At 37.0% G+C, this 16,889-nt stretch overlaps 1 protein-coding gene across 1 annotated transcript in view; it reads left to right on the top strand.

Annotated features, from left to right (window-relative positions):
• Nucleotides 1–1,584: 1,584 nt before the first annotated feature.
• Nucleotides 1,585–16,889, top strand: part of ABCB11 (ATP-binding cassette, sub-family B (MDR/TAP), member 11) — a 110,037-nt gene continuing 94,732 nt past the window's right edge. Inside the window, exons 1-2 of the mRNA XM_011960599.1 lie at nt 1,585–1,683; nt 15,696–15,798. Of these exons, the coding sequence (XP_011815989.1) occupies nt 15,723–15,798 (76 nt within the window). The 5' untranslated portion in view covers nt 1,585–1,683; nt 15,696–15,722. The remainder of the gene's footprint in view (nt 1,684–15,695; nt 15,799–16,889) is intronic.

Raw genomic sequence — 16,889 nt, 5'->3', positions numbered from 1 at the left:
CGTAGGACCCTCGGACCTGTGAGCAGATCAGCTCTGGTCCTGAGTTGACAGTTTTCTCTTGTTGGCATTTTTACCCTTTGACTGTTGTCAATAACTTCAGCACAGCAAAGGTAGCAAAATTGTATCGTGAATCTTTTCCCAATCAAAGCTACAGCCACATAGCTGTGTTGCCTTTTTGGTTTTGTGTGAAGCAAAATTCTTTTTCCTGGGTCCTAATTGGTGCCAAATCCGATATTACTACATTTGCGTCACCTCAGAAGGCAACCCATCCAGTTTGGATAGAGGAAACATCTAGAAATCTTGCTTCTCTTTGCTGACCTTGATATATTGAGATTTGAACATATAAATATAATAACATATAAAATTATATGTCATAATTTTGGGTTTTGTAGGCCAAGTCATAAGCCATGCAGGTTTATGGGCTAAGTCATAAACCATCTTATTATACATAAATTCCAGTAGAGAAAAAAATGGTGTATGCTGAATTTTAATGAAAAATTTATGACAGAGAAACCTAAAATTGAGAAAATTTGATCTTACAGTTTAATTTCTGAAAATTGAGAAGCACTGGCCCATCAATTGCATTTCAGAGCACAGAGTGGAAGAAGGTTAGCACAGACTGGCTTGTGGCTTCACATCTACTAGTTGTTACACCTTGGGTGGATTATTTAACCTCTCTGTGCTTCAGTTTCCCCAACTATAAAAGAGAAATTGACATGATAGCACCCAACTCCTAGGGCTACCCAAATTAGGTGATACAAATAACAGTTTTGAAGTGGGCCAGGCACCCAACCAAGAGTCCTGACCAATGTTGCCTATTATTATTCATTGCTGAAGGCTGGAGTGAGATGCATTTAGGAAAGAGTAAGTTCAGGCAAAGGAGAAAAAATAAGAATATTGTAGGAAAAATGGAAAGATTCACAAGAAGGGAGAGGAAGAGGTAGCACAAATATATTGGAGGAGCTCCATGTGCTTATTTGACTTGAGATTCTGTTCATTTGAACCTTTAAAAAATCGTTCATCTTTGCTTATACAGAGCTTCATCTGGTGTACCAAGCCTGAGGTTAATGACCGTTCATGCCAGGGTGCAAGAGTTGTCTATGCACTCAGAGTTTTGTGCAAGACTGTTTCAGATGTTCTTTTAGGGTATTTGTCTCCACAAAACTCTATGGCTGGGCCAGGAGCATCTGGAGCCTGCAACCAGGGATTTTCCAAGAGTAATCTTTTATATTGAGGGGGAAAGTTTAAAGGTATTTTTATTTTTTTTTTTTGTCTTGTTATGTTTTTAAGTAAGTTTTCACAACTACAGGCCTGTAAAAAATAAGGGTTGGGATAGCCCGAATTCCAGGCTTCTTGCTGGGCCCACACTGCTCAATTTGCCTCTCCTTCAAAGGTGAATCAGCACTTTCCAAGGCCTGTTGACACCCTCAGAGGGTTTCCCAAGCACACTCTGTGTTTGGGGTTATTGCTCTGAGTATGTTTCTCATATGTCACTGAACTGTGCTTAGGCTGCCCTCGGGGACATTGACCCTTAGGCAAATAGATAATGTTTTCGAAAAAGCTGGAATTCTGTTCAGTGCTTTAGAATGATGAAAACTGAGGTTGGAAAAGGTTGTGAAACCTTTTGACTCTCCACAGTGAAGTCCATTATTTCCTCTGGCTTCCTCAAATTCATGTTCACAGGTAAGTAACTTATACTTGTCTCTGCAAATTCATTCCCTCTTCCCTTTAACTCTCACTTTGTGGGGTGTAGTGTTTCTGATTTATTAAAGATTGGTCTCTTGTCCTGTGTAAATAACGCTACAATACTTGGATAGAAACTTTCAGGATGCATTAATTATTTCATAACATTGTACAGAATACAGATGACTCTTGGTTGCTGTCTTCTTTATAGTAATGCTAGTTCATGCATCAATCTCTTGAGAGAGAGAGAGAGAGAGTGTGTGTGTGTGTGAGAGAGAGTATGTGTGTGGTGTGCATGGGTGTGTGGTACAAATGACCAAATAGATTGAATAATCTGCTCAAAGTAAAAGTACCAGTGGGTTTCTTTTTTAACTTGGCTTTATGAAAGCACAATTCTGTTTGCTCTGATAATCACAAATTCAATGATCACAAATTCTACCCTTGAAAGCTGGTTTGATACAGAACTACATGGACTTTATCTTTTCTCCAACACCGTACTCATTTCCTCATTCTCTCGGTTTTCAAAAATATAGATACTAAAAAAAAATTAGCTGTGGATGCATGTTTAGAGGGGAGAAAGTTGATTTCTAGGATTTAATTTCAGTTTTTAGGTTACTCAAGCCAGTGGGAATCACATACCACTAATGACTTGAGCACAGAGATCAAATACTATTCACACTTCACACTCAGAATAAAAGACAGTATATGTCAACATTTTTGAGGGGGAATAGCTTTTTAGAGATGTTAGAGACAAATTATAGTGGTTATAACCTAAAACTTTAATATTCTGATCTAGTAGTGGTTATTATTAAATATTTGAAGTGATAACTTATTTACAAGCTCTTGTTTAACAGAAGTTCTTTTCTATGGGCAACCACGTCCCCTCACGGCTTACCCCCTCACCTTGGTTCTCCTTGCTGTGCTCTGTAACACTGTGATTGCCTCTGATTGAAGCCTCCATTTCCCTGTCTAGGAGCTTCTGTTTACACTCCTCCCCACTCTAGATTGCAAGCCCCTTGAATAATTTTTGTTTCCTAGTACCAAGAATAATGGTGACAAATATTAGTGGATGACTCCTAAAAACGGATTAAGAAGCTATTTAGGGGGAAAAATGCCCATTTTGTGGTTTTAAAATGCTACAATTGCTATAAAATGCCCAAGTTTCATTGCAGAAATCAAATACTGGAGTTATGTTTTGCTTGGTCAAGAGGAAAGAACTGTACGTTTAGAGACAAAGAATCGCTGTGGCAGTTAACTTTGTTAACATTCTATTTTTTTCCTAAGCAATTCTTTAGTCCTCTACCTCAGTGGTGCTTCTGAAAAAGGACTTATGTGGCCAATGGGATCACGTGTGTTTATTTCCCTTCTGAATCAGCCACAGCCCTCAGGGCTGGAAGGGCCTCATTTTAGTCTATCCCCAGACAGGGTCTCCCACAGTGTTGACACACAGCATCAACCCACAGTGAGTTTATCTGGAAAATAATGCTTTTCTATTTTCCTTGTTTCTTAGCATATATTAATGTTTCTTTCCTCCTCTAATGATCTTTCAGATAAAGAAATCGTTTGCTGAGCTGATAATAACAAAGGTGTCCTACCTACATTTTTAAATGTCAGCAGTGAAAGATGTTTTAAGGGTTTTTAAAGAAAAAAGAAAAGAAAACTGTAGCTTAGAAAAGACATCCAAATTGAAGAGGAGCAGGGGCAATTCTGTTCTCTCTGAGCAGCTCTGTGAAGGGAGAGTTTGTGGGGCTGGGGTCTTGAAAGGCTTTACTGAGGGTAAGACTTCACAAGAGAAAAGCCACGGAGGGATCCTCGCATGATCAGAATATTCAGTGTGATGTGGGGCATGGTGCGGGGAGGTGCTCTCCACTCCCGGGCCTGGCCTGGTTCCCCTCACTGTCCTCAGCTCCTCAGTGGCTTTGAGGGCATTCAGATTCTTCCTACCATCTTGACCTGAATGTGGAAAAAACTCTTCCTCCTTAATTAAGTCTAGAAAAGGTCAACATGTTTCAAAAAATAGCATTTGGGTGAAAATTAAATGGAAAGTGGAACAAATCTCTGCAGAGAAAATGTAAAACCCTAGAACACAGACAGAGCCACCTCTGCCTCTTGGTCTGGTGGGATTTCTATTCTTCTCAAACCGATTTCCTAACCTCTCTGGGTGTGGGCTCCAAGTCCCAAGCCTTGTCAGGGTAACTTTTTTAAAGTATAAGTTTGATCATAATCTTTTCTTACCTGAAGGCTTCATTAGCTTCCCATGGCCTTTTGGATAAGGTCCCACGTTCTCAGTGGTAAGGATCATGAGGCCCCGAAGGATCAACTAGCCACATCCTCCCGAGTTGCCCATCTGCCTCCCCAAGATTCACTGGGCTCCTTCAGCCTTGGACCCGGCTGCCCTGTCTCTTGCATCTGGGCCTTTGCATGTGTTCTTCCCTGCCTGGACTGCTCTTCCCTCTCCTCTTCCCATGGCAAACTTGCTCTCATCTTCAATGTCTCATGCTAAGCACTTGCTCCAGAGCCTTCTATAGCTCTCTAGATGAGGCAGATCCTCTGCACGAGGACCCAGGAGATGCCTGTATTTCCCCTTTCCTCACTGCCATCCTGCTTGATGCCTAATTTCCCAGATATTGTCTGTCTTCCCTGCCACATTGTAAGTTCCATGAGGGTAGGGCTGGTTGGAGGGCTGGTGCTCCACACAATTTTTAGGGTAGGTAAATCAGGTCCTCAGAGATTTCTTCCTGGGCCTCAGGCTGCCCTGAACTGATCTCACAGTACAGGGGTTGACATTTTCTGCAAAGAGCTATATAGTGAATATTTTAGGTATGGGAGATAGAAAGGGCCATACAGTCTGTCATTGGAGCACAGAAGCAGCCAAAGATGATAGAAAATGAACGGGTGTGACTGTATTCCCATAAAACTGTATTTACAAATTAGGATGGTAATAGTATCTTTCAGCCCAGAAGAATTCAGCTCTGAAGACACCTTTTCTCAGCCCTGACCCCCTTTTTTTTTCCTTCAATTCTTCTACAATAACAATAGCCTGTTGCTAGCATTGATCCCAGCCATTGGTGAACGTCAGCCTGTCCATCTGTTGCTCCAGGCGGACATCCCCACCAGTTCACACTAGCAGCCTTGCTGTAGTGGCCCGTAGTGGGCACTGACATTTTATGCTCTCAGGATCTTTGATTTCTTCCTGGCATGGCTTGTAGAACCCTGTATCTCCTCCAATTTTGGCAGCCTCAGGACCTTTGTGGTACTGCTCATTTGGGCCCATTTTATTTCTTTCTTTATTTTTTATTTTTTATTGTACCTTAAGTTCTAGGGTACATGTGCACAACGTGCAGGTTTGTTACATATATATACATTTGCCATGTTGGTGTGCTGCACCCATTAACTCGACATTTACATTAGGTATTTCTCCTAATGCTATCCCTTCCCCCTCCCTCCACCCCACAACAGGCCCCAGTGTGTGATGTTCTCCTTCCTGTGTCCAAGTGTTCTCATTGTTCAGTTTCCACCTATGAGTGAGAACATGTGGTGTTGGGTTTTTCTGTCCTTGCAATAGTTTGCTGAGAATGATGGTTTCTAGCTTCATCCGTGTCCCTACAAAGGACATGAACTCATCCTTTTTTATGGCTGCATAGTATTCCAGGGTGTATATGTACCACATTTTCTTAATCCAGTCTGTCATTGATGGACATTTGTGTTGGTTCCAAGTCTTTGCTGTTGTGAATAGTGCTGCAATAAACATACGTGTGCATGTGTTGTAATCCTTTGGGTATATACCCAGTGATGGGATGGCTGGGTCAAATGATATTTCTAGTTCTAGATCCTTGAGGAATCGCTACACTGTCTTCCACAATGGTTGAACTAGTTTACAGTCCCACCAACAGTGTAAAAGTGTTCCTATTTCTCCACAGCCTTTCCAGCATTTGTTGTTTCCTGACTTTTTAATGATCGCCATTCTAACTGGTGTGAGATGGTATCTCATTGTGGTTTTGATTTGCATTTCTCTGATGGCCAGTGATGATGAACATTTTTTCATGTGTCTGTTCGCTGCATAAATGTCTTCTTTTGAGAAGTGTCTGTTCATATTCTTCGCCTACTTTTTGATGCGGTTGTTTTTTTCTTGTAAATTTGTTTGAGTTCTTTGTAGATTCTGGATATTAACCCTTTGTCAGATGAGTAGATTGTAAAAATTTTGTCCCATTCTGTAGGTTGTCAGGCCCATTTTTAAGGTCAAAGTACTAGGTTCTGTCAAATGACCATCTAGCTGATGGTTTCTCTTCCCCATCTGCTCCTCTCCAGCAGTGAGGTCTTTCAGAATGCTGTTGTTAGAGTCTAAGGTAGAAACATCTTTGATATATTTTTACCAGTAATGGTCAGGAGACTGTCCTCTAATGTGTGTATCTGTGTTGATAAGATTACACATTTTATCAAGAGAAAACTTCAACCCTGAATAGTTAAACAGAAGCACATGTAGTGTGCAGGTTATAGACTTAGCAGAGAGGAACACTGGAGTTGGTGTGGACAATTAAGAATTATTGGGGGATTCTATGATTAGGTGGCCAAAGTCTGCCAACTAGTGCTTAGACATCTCGATTTCCTACTTTTTACTCCTAGATTCCCTTAAGTTTATTGGAAGATACATTTTTCTGGAATGCCTTGAAAATTCTCAGTCTGTTTCTGAAGAGATTTTGGGGAGGTTAAAATAATTTAATATATTAAATTGCACAGCAAAAATGAAATAACATTGAACCTTATTTTTAACTATGAATTTTCTTGTGTTAGTTTAAGTAAAATTTCATTATTGAAAATTTGTTAAGAACACTAATTAAAGCCTCCTGCAATGTATGAAACTCAAATCAAGTTATTAGGTTAGGTGCTAAAAAAGTGTTACAGCTAATGGCTGAGAGAGTAGATTTAGATAACATTATATCTGCTTGTAATCAGTGAGGAAAAATAATGTGGCAAAACACTATGGTACTCTTAAATCATAGAAAGTACCAAATGAGGAGGAGTTACGCTCTCAAGAACCTGCAAAACAAATATGTTTATCACCAGAAACCAGATTCCCACTGCATTTCCAGAGTTTCTGAAACTGGAAGCCATGTCCTCCAGCATCTGCTGTACGAGTTTCCCAACATCTCATCTAATAAAACAAACAAAAAAAAGAATTCGCCAGTGGGAGAAAACATGGTCTAATAATATATGTCAGATATATATTATTCTACATTCATAATGATACAAGGCAATTTGTCTAATATTCAATTCTGAAAACATTGTCTTTTGTGGCAAATATCACAGGCAAGGCTTTCATTTATTCTTTCTAGTAATTTTGGTTTTTCAGTGTACTTTTCCAAACTTACTGTTATAAAATTCCCAGTGTTTTTGTGGGTACTTGCAAATAATTAAGATTTTCAGCACAATGGCCTTCAAAAGTCTTTACTGCCATTTCTAAGCTGCCCAAATATAAAGGGACTAGCTTCCATTTCTGACTGAACAACCAGTGCATGCCTTCAGCCCTACAGAGTACACATCTTTTGAAGTACAGCTCCTTGGCATGTCAAAAAAGAACAGTGGACTACCAAAGTTCAGAGTGATGCACTTGATGCTGAGAAAAATAAACAAACAAAAGAACACCCTGCTCCATTTTGTAGCTGGCCTGGTACTCACACTTAAGTCACGTTATTCTCTTATTAGACATAAACATTCTCACAGAATACCAACCGCAAAGTTACCCTGAGTCAGTGCAAGGTCAATTAGTACTTTGTTCTCAGCAAAGGCAAAATCAAGGTCGCTGTGCAACCCACAAAATACCAAACATCTTGCTAAATGAATGACTGCTATTTCTTTATCTAGTCATAACATAGTCCCAGCTTTTTAACAGCATCCAATCTAGAGCAAATACCCACTACGTTAGATCCTTCCCCAAATCACCTGATTAAAGCCCAAGTTCTATAACAGGTTCCTTCAACACCATTTTACTGAGGTACCCACAGCCCCTGACAGTGTGTTCACCCTCGGTGCGATGAGTAGCAAACACAGCTTGTTTAACTACAGGTGTGTTCTTGGTGCTCACTGACTGAGGGGCATTGACAATGCTGTGGGCATAGAGATCCATGCTTGGATGAATTTTTGCCTTTTAGAATGTTACTTTTAACAGTAAATTAGAAACCACAGAAACGATTTGTAGGGGTATTCAGAAAGAAGCAAAATGTAAGCAATTGAAACCTAATGTATGGAATTGACAAGGGGACACAGAAGGAAAGTAAAGAGAATAGGTTGGTGGATTAGTATTCCTGTGCTTAATGGAGGACAGATTACTACAAATGACCCTGGAAGGGCAGGTGGGGTGGAGGATCAGGTAGGGGGGACTGAGTCTTTAAGCTTGAAGGGCAAAGGGAACTTCAGCTATCTCCCTTTGTGCTAGCTGCTGTACAGATACAGTTTCATTTCATCTTCCCACCAGTCCTGTGAGGTGGATTTTACCACCATCACCACCACTTCCTGACATGAAAGATGGAGAAATAAGGATGTGAAGAGAGATTTAAAAATAAATCCAACTATGTAGAGTGAAGCAATAGGTAGTATCAGGATCTGAGAGACTCCAAATTTTGTGGGCAAGACACTACACCACTGTCCTCTAAATACTGTGAAGTATTTGCACACCAGTGGAAAGAAACCTTTTTAAATGGAGAGTTAAGTAAGCCAAAGGAAAAAATAATTGGAGACTAAATTTTTTTAATATTGTATTTCAAAATTAGGAAATGCAATAGTACATCTGTGGTTAGATGTTGTTTATTATTTTCTCATTATTAAAGAGTGTCTTTGTTTTTTGAAAAAAAGTTTTTGGTTGAAACTTCAAAAATTGTATAACCAGCAAATGTTAGTCTCTGAATGTAATACTGCTATAGTGAACAAATTTTGTTCTTGAATGAAAGAATTTTGAATCTGGTTCTTTTAGTATTTTTTAAACCAGCCTCATAAACTACTTAATTAAATAACATTTCTCACTCTACTTCTTAATATTCTATTAAGGGATATTCTACAAAATAAGTGATGAGTGCTCCTCAAAACTGCCAAGGTCATCAAAAACAAGGAAAGCGTGAGAAATTGTCATAGCCAAGAGTTGCTTAACAAGATATGACAATTTAATGTAACATGGTAAATTTGGTATCCTAGATGGAATCCTGGAACAAAAAAGCAATTAGGTGAAAAATAAGGGAATTTGAATAAATTATGCACTCTAGCTAATAATAATGTATCAATATTGGTTCATTAATACTAATGTAAGATATTTACAGTGTACCTTGGTACATTAATACTAATGGAAGACATTAATAACTGGGTGTGGGGTACATGGGAATTCTGTACCATCTTCACAATTTTTCTATAAAATCAAAACTGCTCTAATTTGTTTAATTAAAGGAGATTCCCCAGAGTTAGGAAAAAAATTATTTTCTATCATGAAGTATTTTATTTTCTACAAAATGATTTTGTTTTATTTAGGAGTGTTATGCCGCTTAAGATGGAAAAATACATGATGATGTTACCATCCCAAGCTTGCTAACATGAACCCTTTTGTGGCATTATCTAGCTTTCCATTTGTTCTTTTTTAAATTTTATCTTATTTTATTTTAAGTTCCAGGGTACATGCGCAGGATGTGCAGGTTTGTTACTTAGGTAAATGTGTGCCACTGTGGTTTGCTGCACCTATCAATCCATCACCTAGGTATTAAGCCCGGCATCCATTAGCTATTTTTCCTAATGCTCTCCCCACTGCCCTCCCCCAATAGGCCCCAGTGTGTGTTGTTCCCCTCCCTGTGCTCCCTGTGTCCATATCATGAAATATTTTAAAGCCACAGGAAAAAAAAAAAAAAGAGAAAAATTTAATGAACACCAAGTTACCTCATTCCAACTTTATCATATCTTAAACATTATGCCATACTTGCTGAAACTTTTTTTGTTTTAAGAAATTAAAACATGCAGATACAGTTCAGGGGTCCTCTGAGCCCCTCCCCAGTCTCATTCCACTTCTTTTCCTCAGAGGTAACCACTATCATTAATTCAGTGCTTGTTAGTTTCAGGCAAGTCTTTATATTTCTACTGAGTATCTATGAACATTACAAATAGCGATTTGCAGGTAACACATTTTACGTAAATGACATCATACAATATCATTCTGAAACTTTCTGTCTTGTTTGTTTAAACTTACGTTGCTTGAGCTTTATCCATGCAAATTCACTGATTTTAATGGCTAGATAATATTCCATTGTGTGTCTATTCTATAAATTATTGAAACAATCCCTTGTTCATTTATATTTTCTCCAAGCTTTTTGTTTCCAAAGAAATACTGCAATAAACAAGCTTACATATATCTCTGCATGCATTTTCTGAGTTTCAGCCTTGGCTGTATCACTTACTAACTTGTCCTCTTGAGCTTATAACTTAGTCCTTCATACTTTAGTGCCCTTATCTGAAAAATGGGGATAGTCCTAGTACCCATCTCAGGAGGCTGTTGGGAGGTTTTATGGCATAGCATGTATCAAGCATTTAGAACAGTGCCTGGCATGTATTAAATACCATTATTAGTGTTAACTATTTTTTAAATTGTTAAGGAAAATACCAGAGAAGGATATTCTGGGACCTGGGGTATTTTTTTTTTTTTTTTTTTTTTTTTTTTGAGACGGAGTCTCGCTCTGTCGCCCAGGCTGGAGTGCAGTGGCCGGATCTCAGCTCACTGCAAGCTCCGCCTCCCGGGTTTACGCCATTCTCCTGCCTCAGCCTCCCGAGTGGCTGGGACTACAGGCGCCTGCCACCTCGCCCGGCTAGTTTTTTGTATTTTTTTAGTAGAGACGGGGTTTCACCGTGTTAGCCAGGATGGTCTCGATCTCCTGACCTCGTGATCCGCCCGTCTCGGCCTCCCAAAGTGCTGGGATTACAGGCTTGAGCCACCGCGCCCGGCCGGGACCTGGGGTATTAACATTTTTAGCCTTGCTAGATATTTCCAAATTGCTATCCAAAGTCATTCAGTCAATTTCTATTCTCATTAGCTGTGCATGAAAGGACTCTGTCCTCCACATCTTCACAACACTTGGTACTACTGGACATTTCATCTTTGCCAATATTTCAATGAACAGTTTTAGTATTCACTGCTGATCGTTACCCCAAATTTATTCATTAGGGTTGCAAAATAATGATTTTTTAAATTTTGTAGGTTTTCAAAACTCGGGAATGGATAATGATTTTTTATTGAATACTTTTTGCATCTATGAAAATGATTATTTTTTTTTACCATAAATAGTCATTGCATTCCTGGGATCAACATTATTTCATTTTTTCATAAACTGCTGAATTATATTTAACATTTTATTTATCATTTTAAAATCTGTTTTCAGAAGTAATTATAAACCTATTTTTATCCTTTTTTGTTTTGATGTCAAGATTATACTTGCTTTATAAAATGATTTGGATAGCTTTTCTTGTTTTTATTTTCACCAAAACCATTTGCATAAGATTAGAATTATCTACTGTTTGAAGTTTTAGTAAAATTTGCCTGTAACATTATCTAGCCCTGTTGTTTGTTGAGCTGGGAGACTTTTGAATATTGAACCAATATTTTAATAGCCATTACTTTTTAAGTTTCCTATTCCTTTATCAACAAATTTTGATAACTCACATTTTTCTAGAAAATTAATCTTAACCTGATTTTCAAATTTACTACCATAAAATTACTCATAGTATTTGCTTATGATTTAAAACTTTATTTATTTTACCTTTCCCATTTTCTATTAGTATTTGCAATTTATCTCTTTTCCTCAACAGTCTTATTGACTTGCATGTTTTTAGTTATTTCAAAAAACAACTTTTGAATTGATATATCCTTTCCACTGTTTATCATTTTATTTTGTTTTCTATCTTATAAATCTTGCATTTTTATAGGTTCTTGATTAGAACATAATTCATTTATTAATCTTTTAAAAAACAAAATGCATTTATCTTTATAAATAAATCTTGAAGTATCTTTTTAGCTAGAGCCCACAAGATTTTATATATTTGTTATCACTATGTTTTAAATATGTTCTATTTCTGTCGTGATTTCATCCTTAACCCATAGTTATATGCATATGTATTTTAAAGTTTGTAACACACACACAATTTGACTGAGTATATGTGTGTGTGTTTTACTAGTGTTTAATTTTTTAGTTTTTATTTAATTGCATTGTCAAAATATACACTCTTAAGAATAGCAACACTATAAAGAAATATATAGTTTTTATTTGTAGAAATTTTTGATGGCTTATTAATGGGTTTTTAAAAAATGTCTAATGTAATTGAAAAATGTCTTGGTTGCAGGTTCCATAGTAATGAAATTTGTCATGAAAATCCATGGACATTGTGTTACAATTATAATTAAATATATATTTTATTAAATCAAATGAAATTGCCAATATTTAATCTCTTTTTACTTAGAAAGTTCAACTAATATATGAACAATGTTCAACCAAATTTTAAGAAAAACAAATTTTATATAGTAAATTACATAAAATTACCTATTTTTTATTTTAAAAGCTTTTACGTCTTCTAATTTTTTGTCTGTTTATCAGTTTCTAATAAAGATGTGTTTAAATTTTTCATTACAATTGCAGATTATATTGTGTTAGGTTGCTGGGTATATACAGCCCAATAATTGATTTGTCTTCTAGCTGGATTGTACTTTTAATTATTGTATGTCCTTTATTATATCCATTATTGTTTTGAATATGGACTCTCTTTTTCTGACATTAACATAACAGCTTTGAGAAATCAGTATTTGTATGACATATCCTTTTCATCCTTTAATTTTTGACCATTTTTATGATTTTATAAATTATTTCTTTTATAATAAGTATATGTCTGGATTGGCTGGGTGTGGTGTCTCATGCCTGTAATCTCAGCATTTTGGGAGGCTGAGGCAGATGGATCATCTGAGGCCAGGAGTTTGAAACCAGCTTGGCCAATATGGTGAAACCCCATCTCTACTAAAAATACAAAAATTATCCGGGCATGGTGGCGCACACCTGTAATCCCAGCTACTTGGGAGGCTGAGGCAGGAGAATCACATGAACCCAGGAGGTGGAGGTTGCAGTGAGCCGAGATCATGCCACTGTACTCCAGCCTGGGCAACAGAGCGAGACTCCGTTTCCAAAAGAAAAAAAAAGAAAAAAAATGTATATATTTGGACTTTAAAAAATTCCATAAACTGACCTATCTTTTTTTAAAAAAACAACTTTTTGAGGGTATAATTTACATATCATAGAGTTCACCTATTTAAAGTATTCAATGGTTTTCAGTATATTAACAGAGTTGTGTGACCATCACCATATTCTAACTTTAGAACATTTTCTTCATCCCCAAAAGAAATCTGTTACCAGTCACTCCTCATTCCCCTCCCACCCCTACCCCAGCCCCGTATTAGGCAACTACTTATTTATTTTCTGTCTCTACAGATATGCCTATCTTGGATATTTCATGTAAATAGAATCATACAGTATGTGATCTTTTGAGACTGTCTTCTTTCATGTAGCATGATTTTGAGCATGATTCATCTGTGTAGTATGTATCAGTACTTCAATCTACATATATTTACCATAATTACTGAACCATTTGTACTATTTTCAATAACCTTCATTTATATTTTCTGTTTGTTATGCTTTTTTTAGTTTCTTTAGTTTTTTTAAATTTTTGTTGGATTGATGAAGTTTTCTACATACTCAGTTTTTAATCCTTGCTTATGTAGAAGCTATGGATTTTACTGGTACTTTTTCATTGCTTTTTCTTAAAATTTTCAGATATTGGTTGAACTTTGTTCAGATATTAGTTGAACTTTGTAATTAAAAAGTGGTTAAATATTGGCAATTTCATTTCATCAAATATATATTTAATTATAATGGTATAAATATATATTTAATTATAATTGTAAAACAATGTCCTTAGATTGTCATGACAATGAACCTAACACACTTTATCTGCATACTGAATACCTTATCTTGTGTTCAAGATACACTCATATCTACACTATTGTGTAGAGTTTTAATTATGCTCTTTTGAAATACAAAAGGTTATACTTGGTATCAATACTTGATTGGCCGTCCTGACATATTTTGTTAACTCTTGTGCTCACCCATGTTTCTCTTTTTCATGGCTCCCTTCTGGATACTCCTTCTGGCTAAGGCACATCCTCTAGTTGTTGTTTTATGCAGGTCTGTAAGTGGCAACTCTCTTGACTTTGAATGTTTGGAAAGATGCTGAATGATTTTTTGGCTCAGTATAAAATTCTAGGATAAAGATTACTTTTTCCCTCATCACTTTGAAGACTTTACTCCACTGTTTTCTAGCCTCTATTGCTGATGAGAAAACTTCTGTCAGTCTGTTCTTTATATTTGGATAATGCATTTTCCCCTTTTACAGTGTTTAGGATGGATTTTGTTTATTCTTGATGCTTTACTACAGTTTGATTCTTGAACAGCACAGGTTTGAACTGTGCAGGTCCACTTATATGGGTATTGTTTCCAACCAATCTCAGAAGAAAAATACAGTATTCTCAGGATGCAAAACCAGTGGATATGGAGAGCCAACTTTTCCTGTGCTTAAGTTCTGCAAGCTGACTGCGGGACTCGTGTATACCTGGATTTTGGTATATGCAGATTTTGGTATATGTGGGAGTGCTAGAACCAATCTCCTGCATATACTGAGGGACATTTCTAGATAATGTATTTAAGTTTTGACTGATATTTATTCCAATCAATTATTGGAGCCTACTATTAATTTGAAGAATCAGGTTATTGCTTCTGGAAAATTCTTAGTAATTATCTCTTTAATTATTGCACTTCTGTCATTCTCCACTCTCTGCTTCTGGGATTCCAATTAGGTGAGTTCAGTTTTTCATAATTCCCCCTTCTTCTCTCTTATTTGTACATGTGTGTATATATGTATGTAATATATATCACTGTCTCCTCCTATAACCTCCATGGTTCTGCATTTCATCATAAGGAATAGCTGCTTCAATGCTGGGCAGCAGTTTCCTCAGGGTCTTCTCAGCAGTGCAGGAGGCCCACCTTAGCTCCTCTGGCTCCAAGCAGAGATGGTCTCTAGCTCCCTGTTTGATTTGGGGCACTTACAGTCCTCTCAGGAGCTAAACTCTCACACTTGTCTGCATCCAGACCCTGAGGGGGAAATACCAGCTGCTTCTGTGCTCTGTTTACTCTTCAGTGCTTCTCTGCCATTTCTGATTCCTGAAGATGTTTATTTTTATTTGTTTGAGTCCGACTGTATCTCTTTAAAAACATGTTATCCATCGTTGCTATATATTTGAGGCAGAGAAAGTTAGTGAAGCATAAACTTCATGCTGAATCTAGTGTCTATATCCTGGAATTCTCTGCCTGTACCCTCTATAAACTGATTTTTCCACTGTGAATAAGATTAACCATGACTCTGTCGACATTTACATTTTATTTAGACAATGTCTCCTTTCTGTTCCTTTGAGCCAAGCTCGACTCACCTTATCTTGAGGTTGCATTTACAAAGGAACACTGAAGTTTACCCAACAGTATGTGGGTGTTATTCATCAACTACAGCAACTCAAGAATATCACCAGTTGGTTTGCCTTTCTCATGGTTTTCACGTTTTCTCATTAAAAATAAATAAAGCACAGATAAGCAGAAAGAATAACCACCCATCCAACAATGAGAGGAAAATTGATCAATGGTTTTGGTTTATCTTTCCTATAATTAAGCTGTAGAAAACAATCATCCATGTAATAACTAGAGAAAACCTTCATCAATGGCTGTAGCTTATCTTTCCTGATAATCAGGTTCTTTCAGGGAGTTATTAACCAATTTAAAAACCTGTTTTTGTCTGAGATTGATTAGTGAAGATTATTTCTTGAACCAAATTGTTTTTTTCGTTTGGCTACTTTGGTTAAAGAAGAAAGAAAAGATAATAATTGCAATGATTCTTTTATTTTATAGGGTTGTTGCCTGCAGATTGCAATTACCATGTCTGACCCAGTAATTCTTCAAAGTGTAAAGAAATTTGGAGAGGAGAATGATGGTTTTGAGTCAGATAAATCATGTAAGTGACTTTTTTCTCTCACTGCATCTTGTACAAGGAGAGGTGAGAACAAAAGTGGGACAAGTTGGTGAAGTCTCAAGGAGCAGAAAAAATTCAGCAACAGTAGGTAGAACTATCATTGGGTGTGATCCTTACACACAACTCTGTGGTTCTCCCTAGAATCCACATAACATACTATCTGAAAGCACTAGGTAAGAACACACCAAGTGTGGGTAAATGAAAGCATCTCTCAGCAACCCCTTTCTAGATAGAGTAGGGTTGTTCCAGCGGTGGCTGTTATGACTAACTTTATTCCTGTATTGTTATTATTACTCATAATTTAGTAAGTGCCCTCCTTAGGAAGAGCTGTGCCCAGACTCTGCAGACCAGAATGAGATCGTGTGGAGGGGCCTGTAGCATTAGCACCTGGGATGTCCTGGGCTCAGATGGTTCTAAGCTGTTGCTTTCTAACCCTATGATTTTATATTTTACAGATGACAAAATTGAGACTTGGATATGTTTTTGAAACTTGGCAAGGGTCACATGAGTAAAATTAACAGAACCATAATTCTAATCAAACAGTTGTGTTTGATTACCAAGCCCAAGATATTGCCATCTGTCAACATTATCATGCCTCTTTACTTTAATAAGAAGTGTCAATGACATCTTGTTATTAACATCTTATTGTTAATTTGTGGTCTATATTTTAAACAGATAAATTCTGACGCTTTTAAAGAACCAAACAATAAAACAATAAATAAATATCAATTTTATTTTGTAGTTCAAAAAGTCAGATCTTCCTCAGCTAATTTAGAAAGGTTGCTGTCTATTTGATATTCAGATGATGCAAATATTTCATGTCCCAAAGAAAAGTCTGTAAATGAGTAAACGTAGCAGCACTCCTGGACCCTAATGAGTGTCTTCGTGTGTGTGTGCGTGTGTGTGCATGTAGAGAGAGAGAGAGAGAGACAACATGAGCAGGAAAAAAGAAAAGGCCAATAATCATTTGGTAATATTCCATGAATAAAGGTAATTTATAGGAATATTTTTCCAGAGCAAATTTCTTAATGACTGTATTGCATTTTGTCATTATTATTAACTGCTTGTTTGCA

The sequence above is a fragment of the Colobus angolensis genome, unplaced genomic scaffold (genome assembly GCF_000951035.1).
Source record: "Colobus angolensis palliatus isolate OR3802 unplaced genomic scaffold, Cang.pa_1.0 Scaffold517, whole genome shotgun sequence".
Taxonomy (NCBI): Eukaryota; Metazoa; Chordata; class Mammalia; order Primates; family Cercopithecidae; genus Colobus; species Colobus angolensis.
The sequence above is the reverse complement of the archived record's forward strand: the minus strand, read 5'-3'. Positions and strand labels throughout refer to the sequence as shown.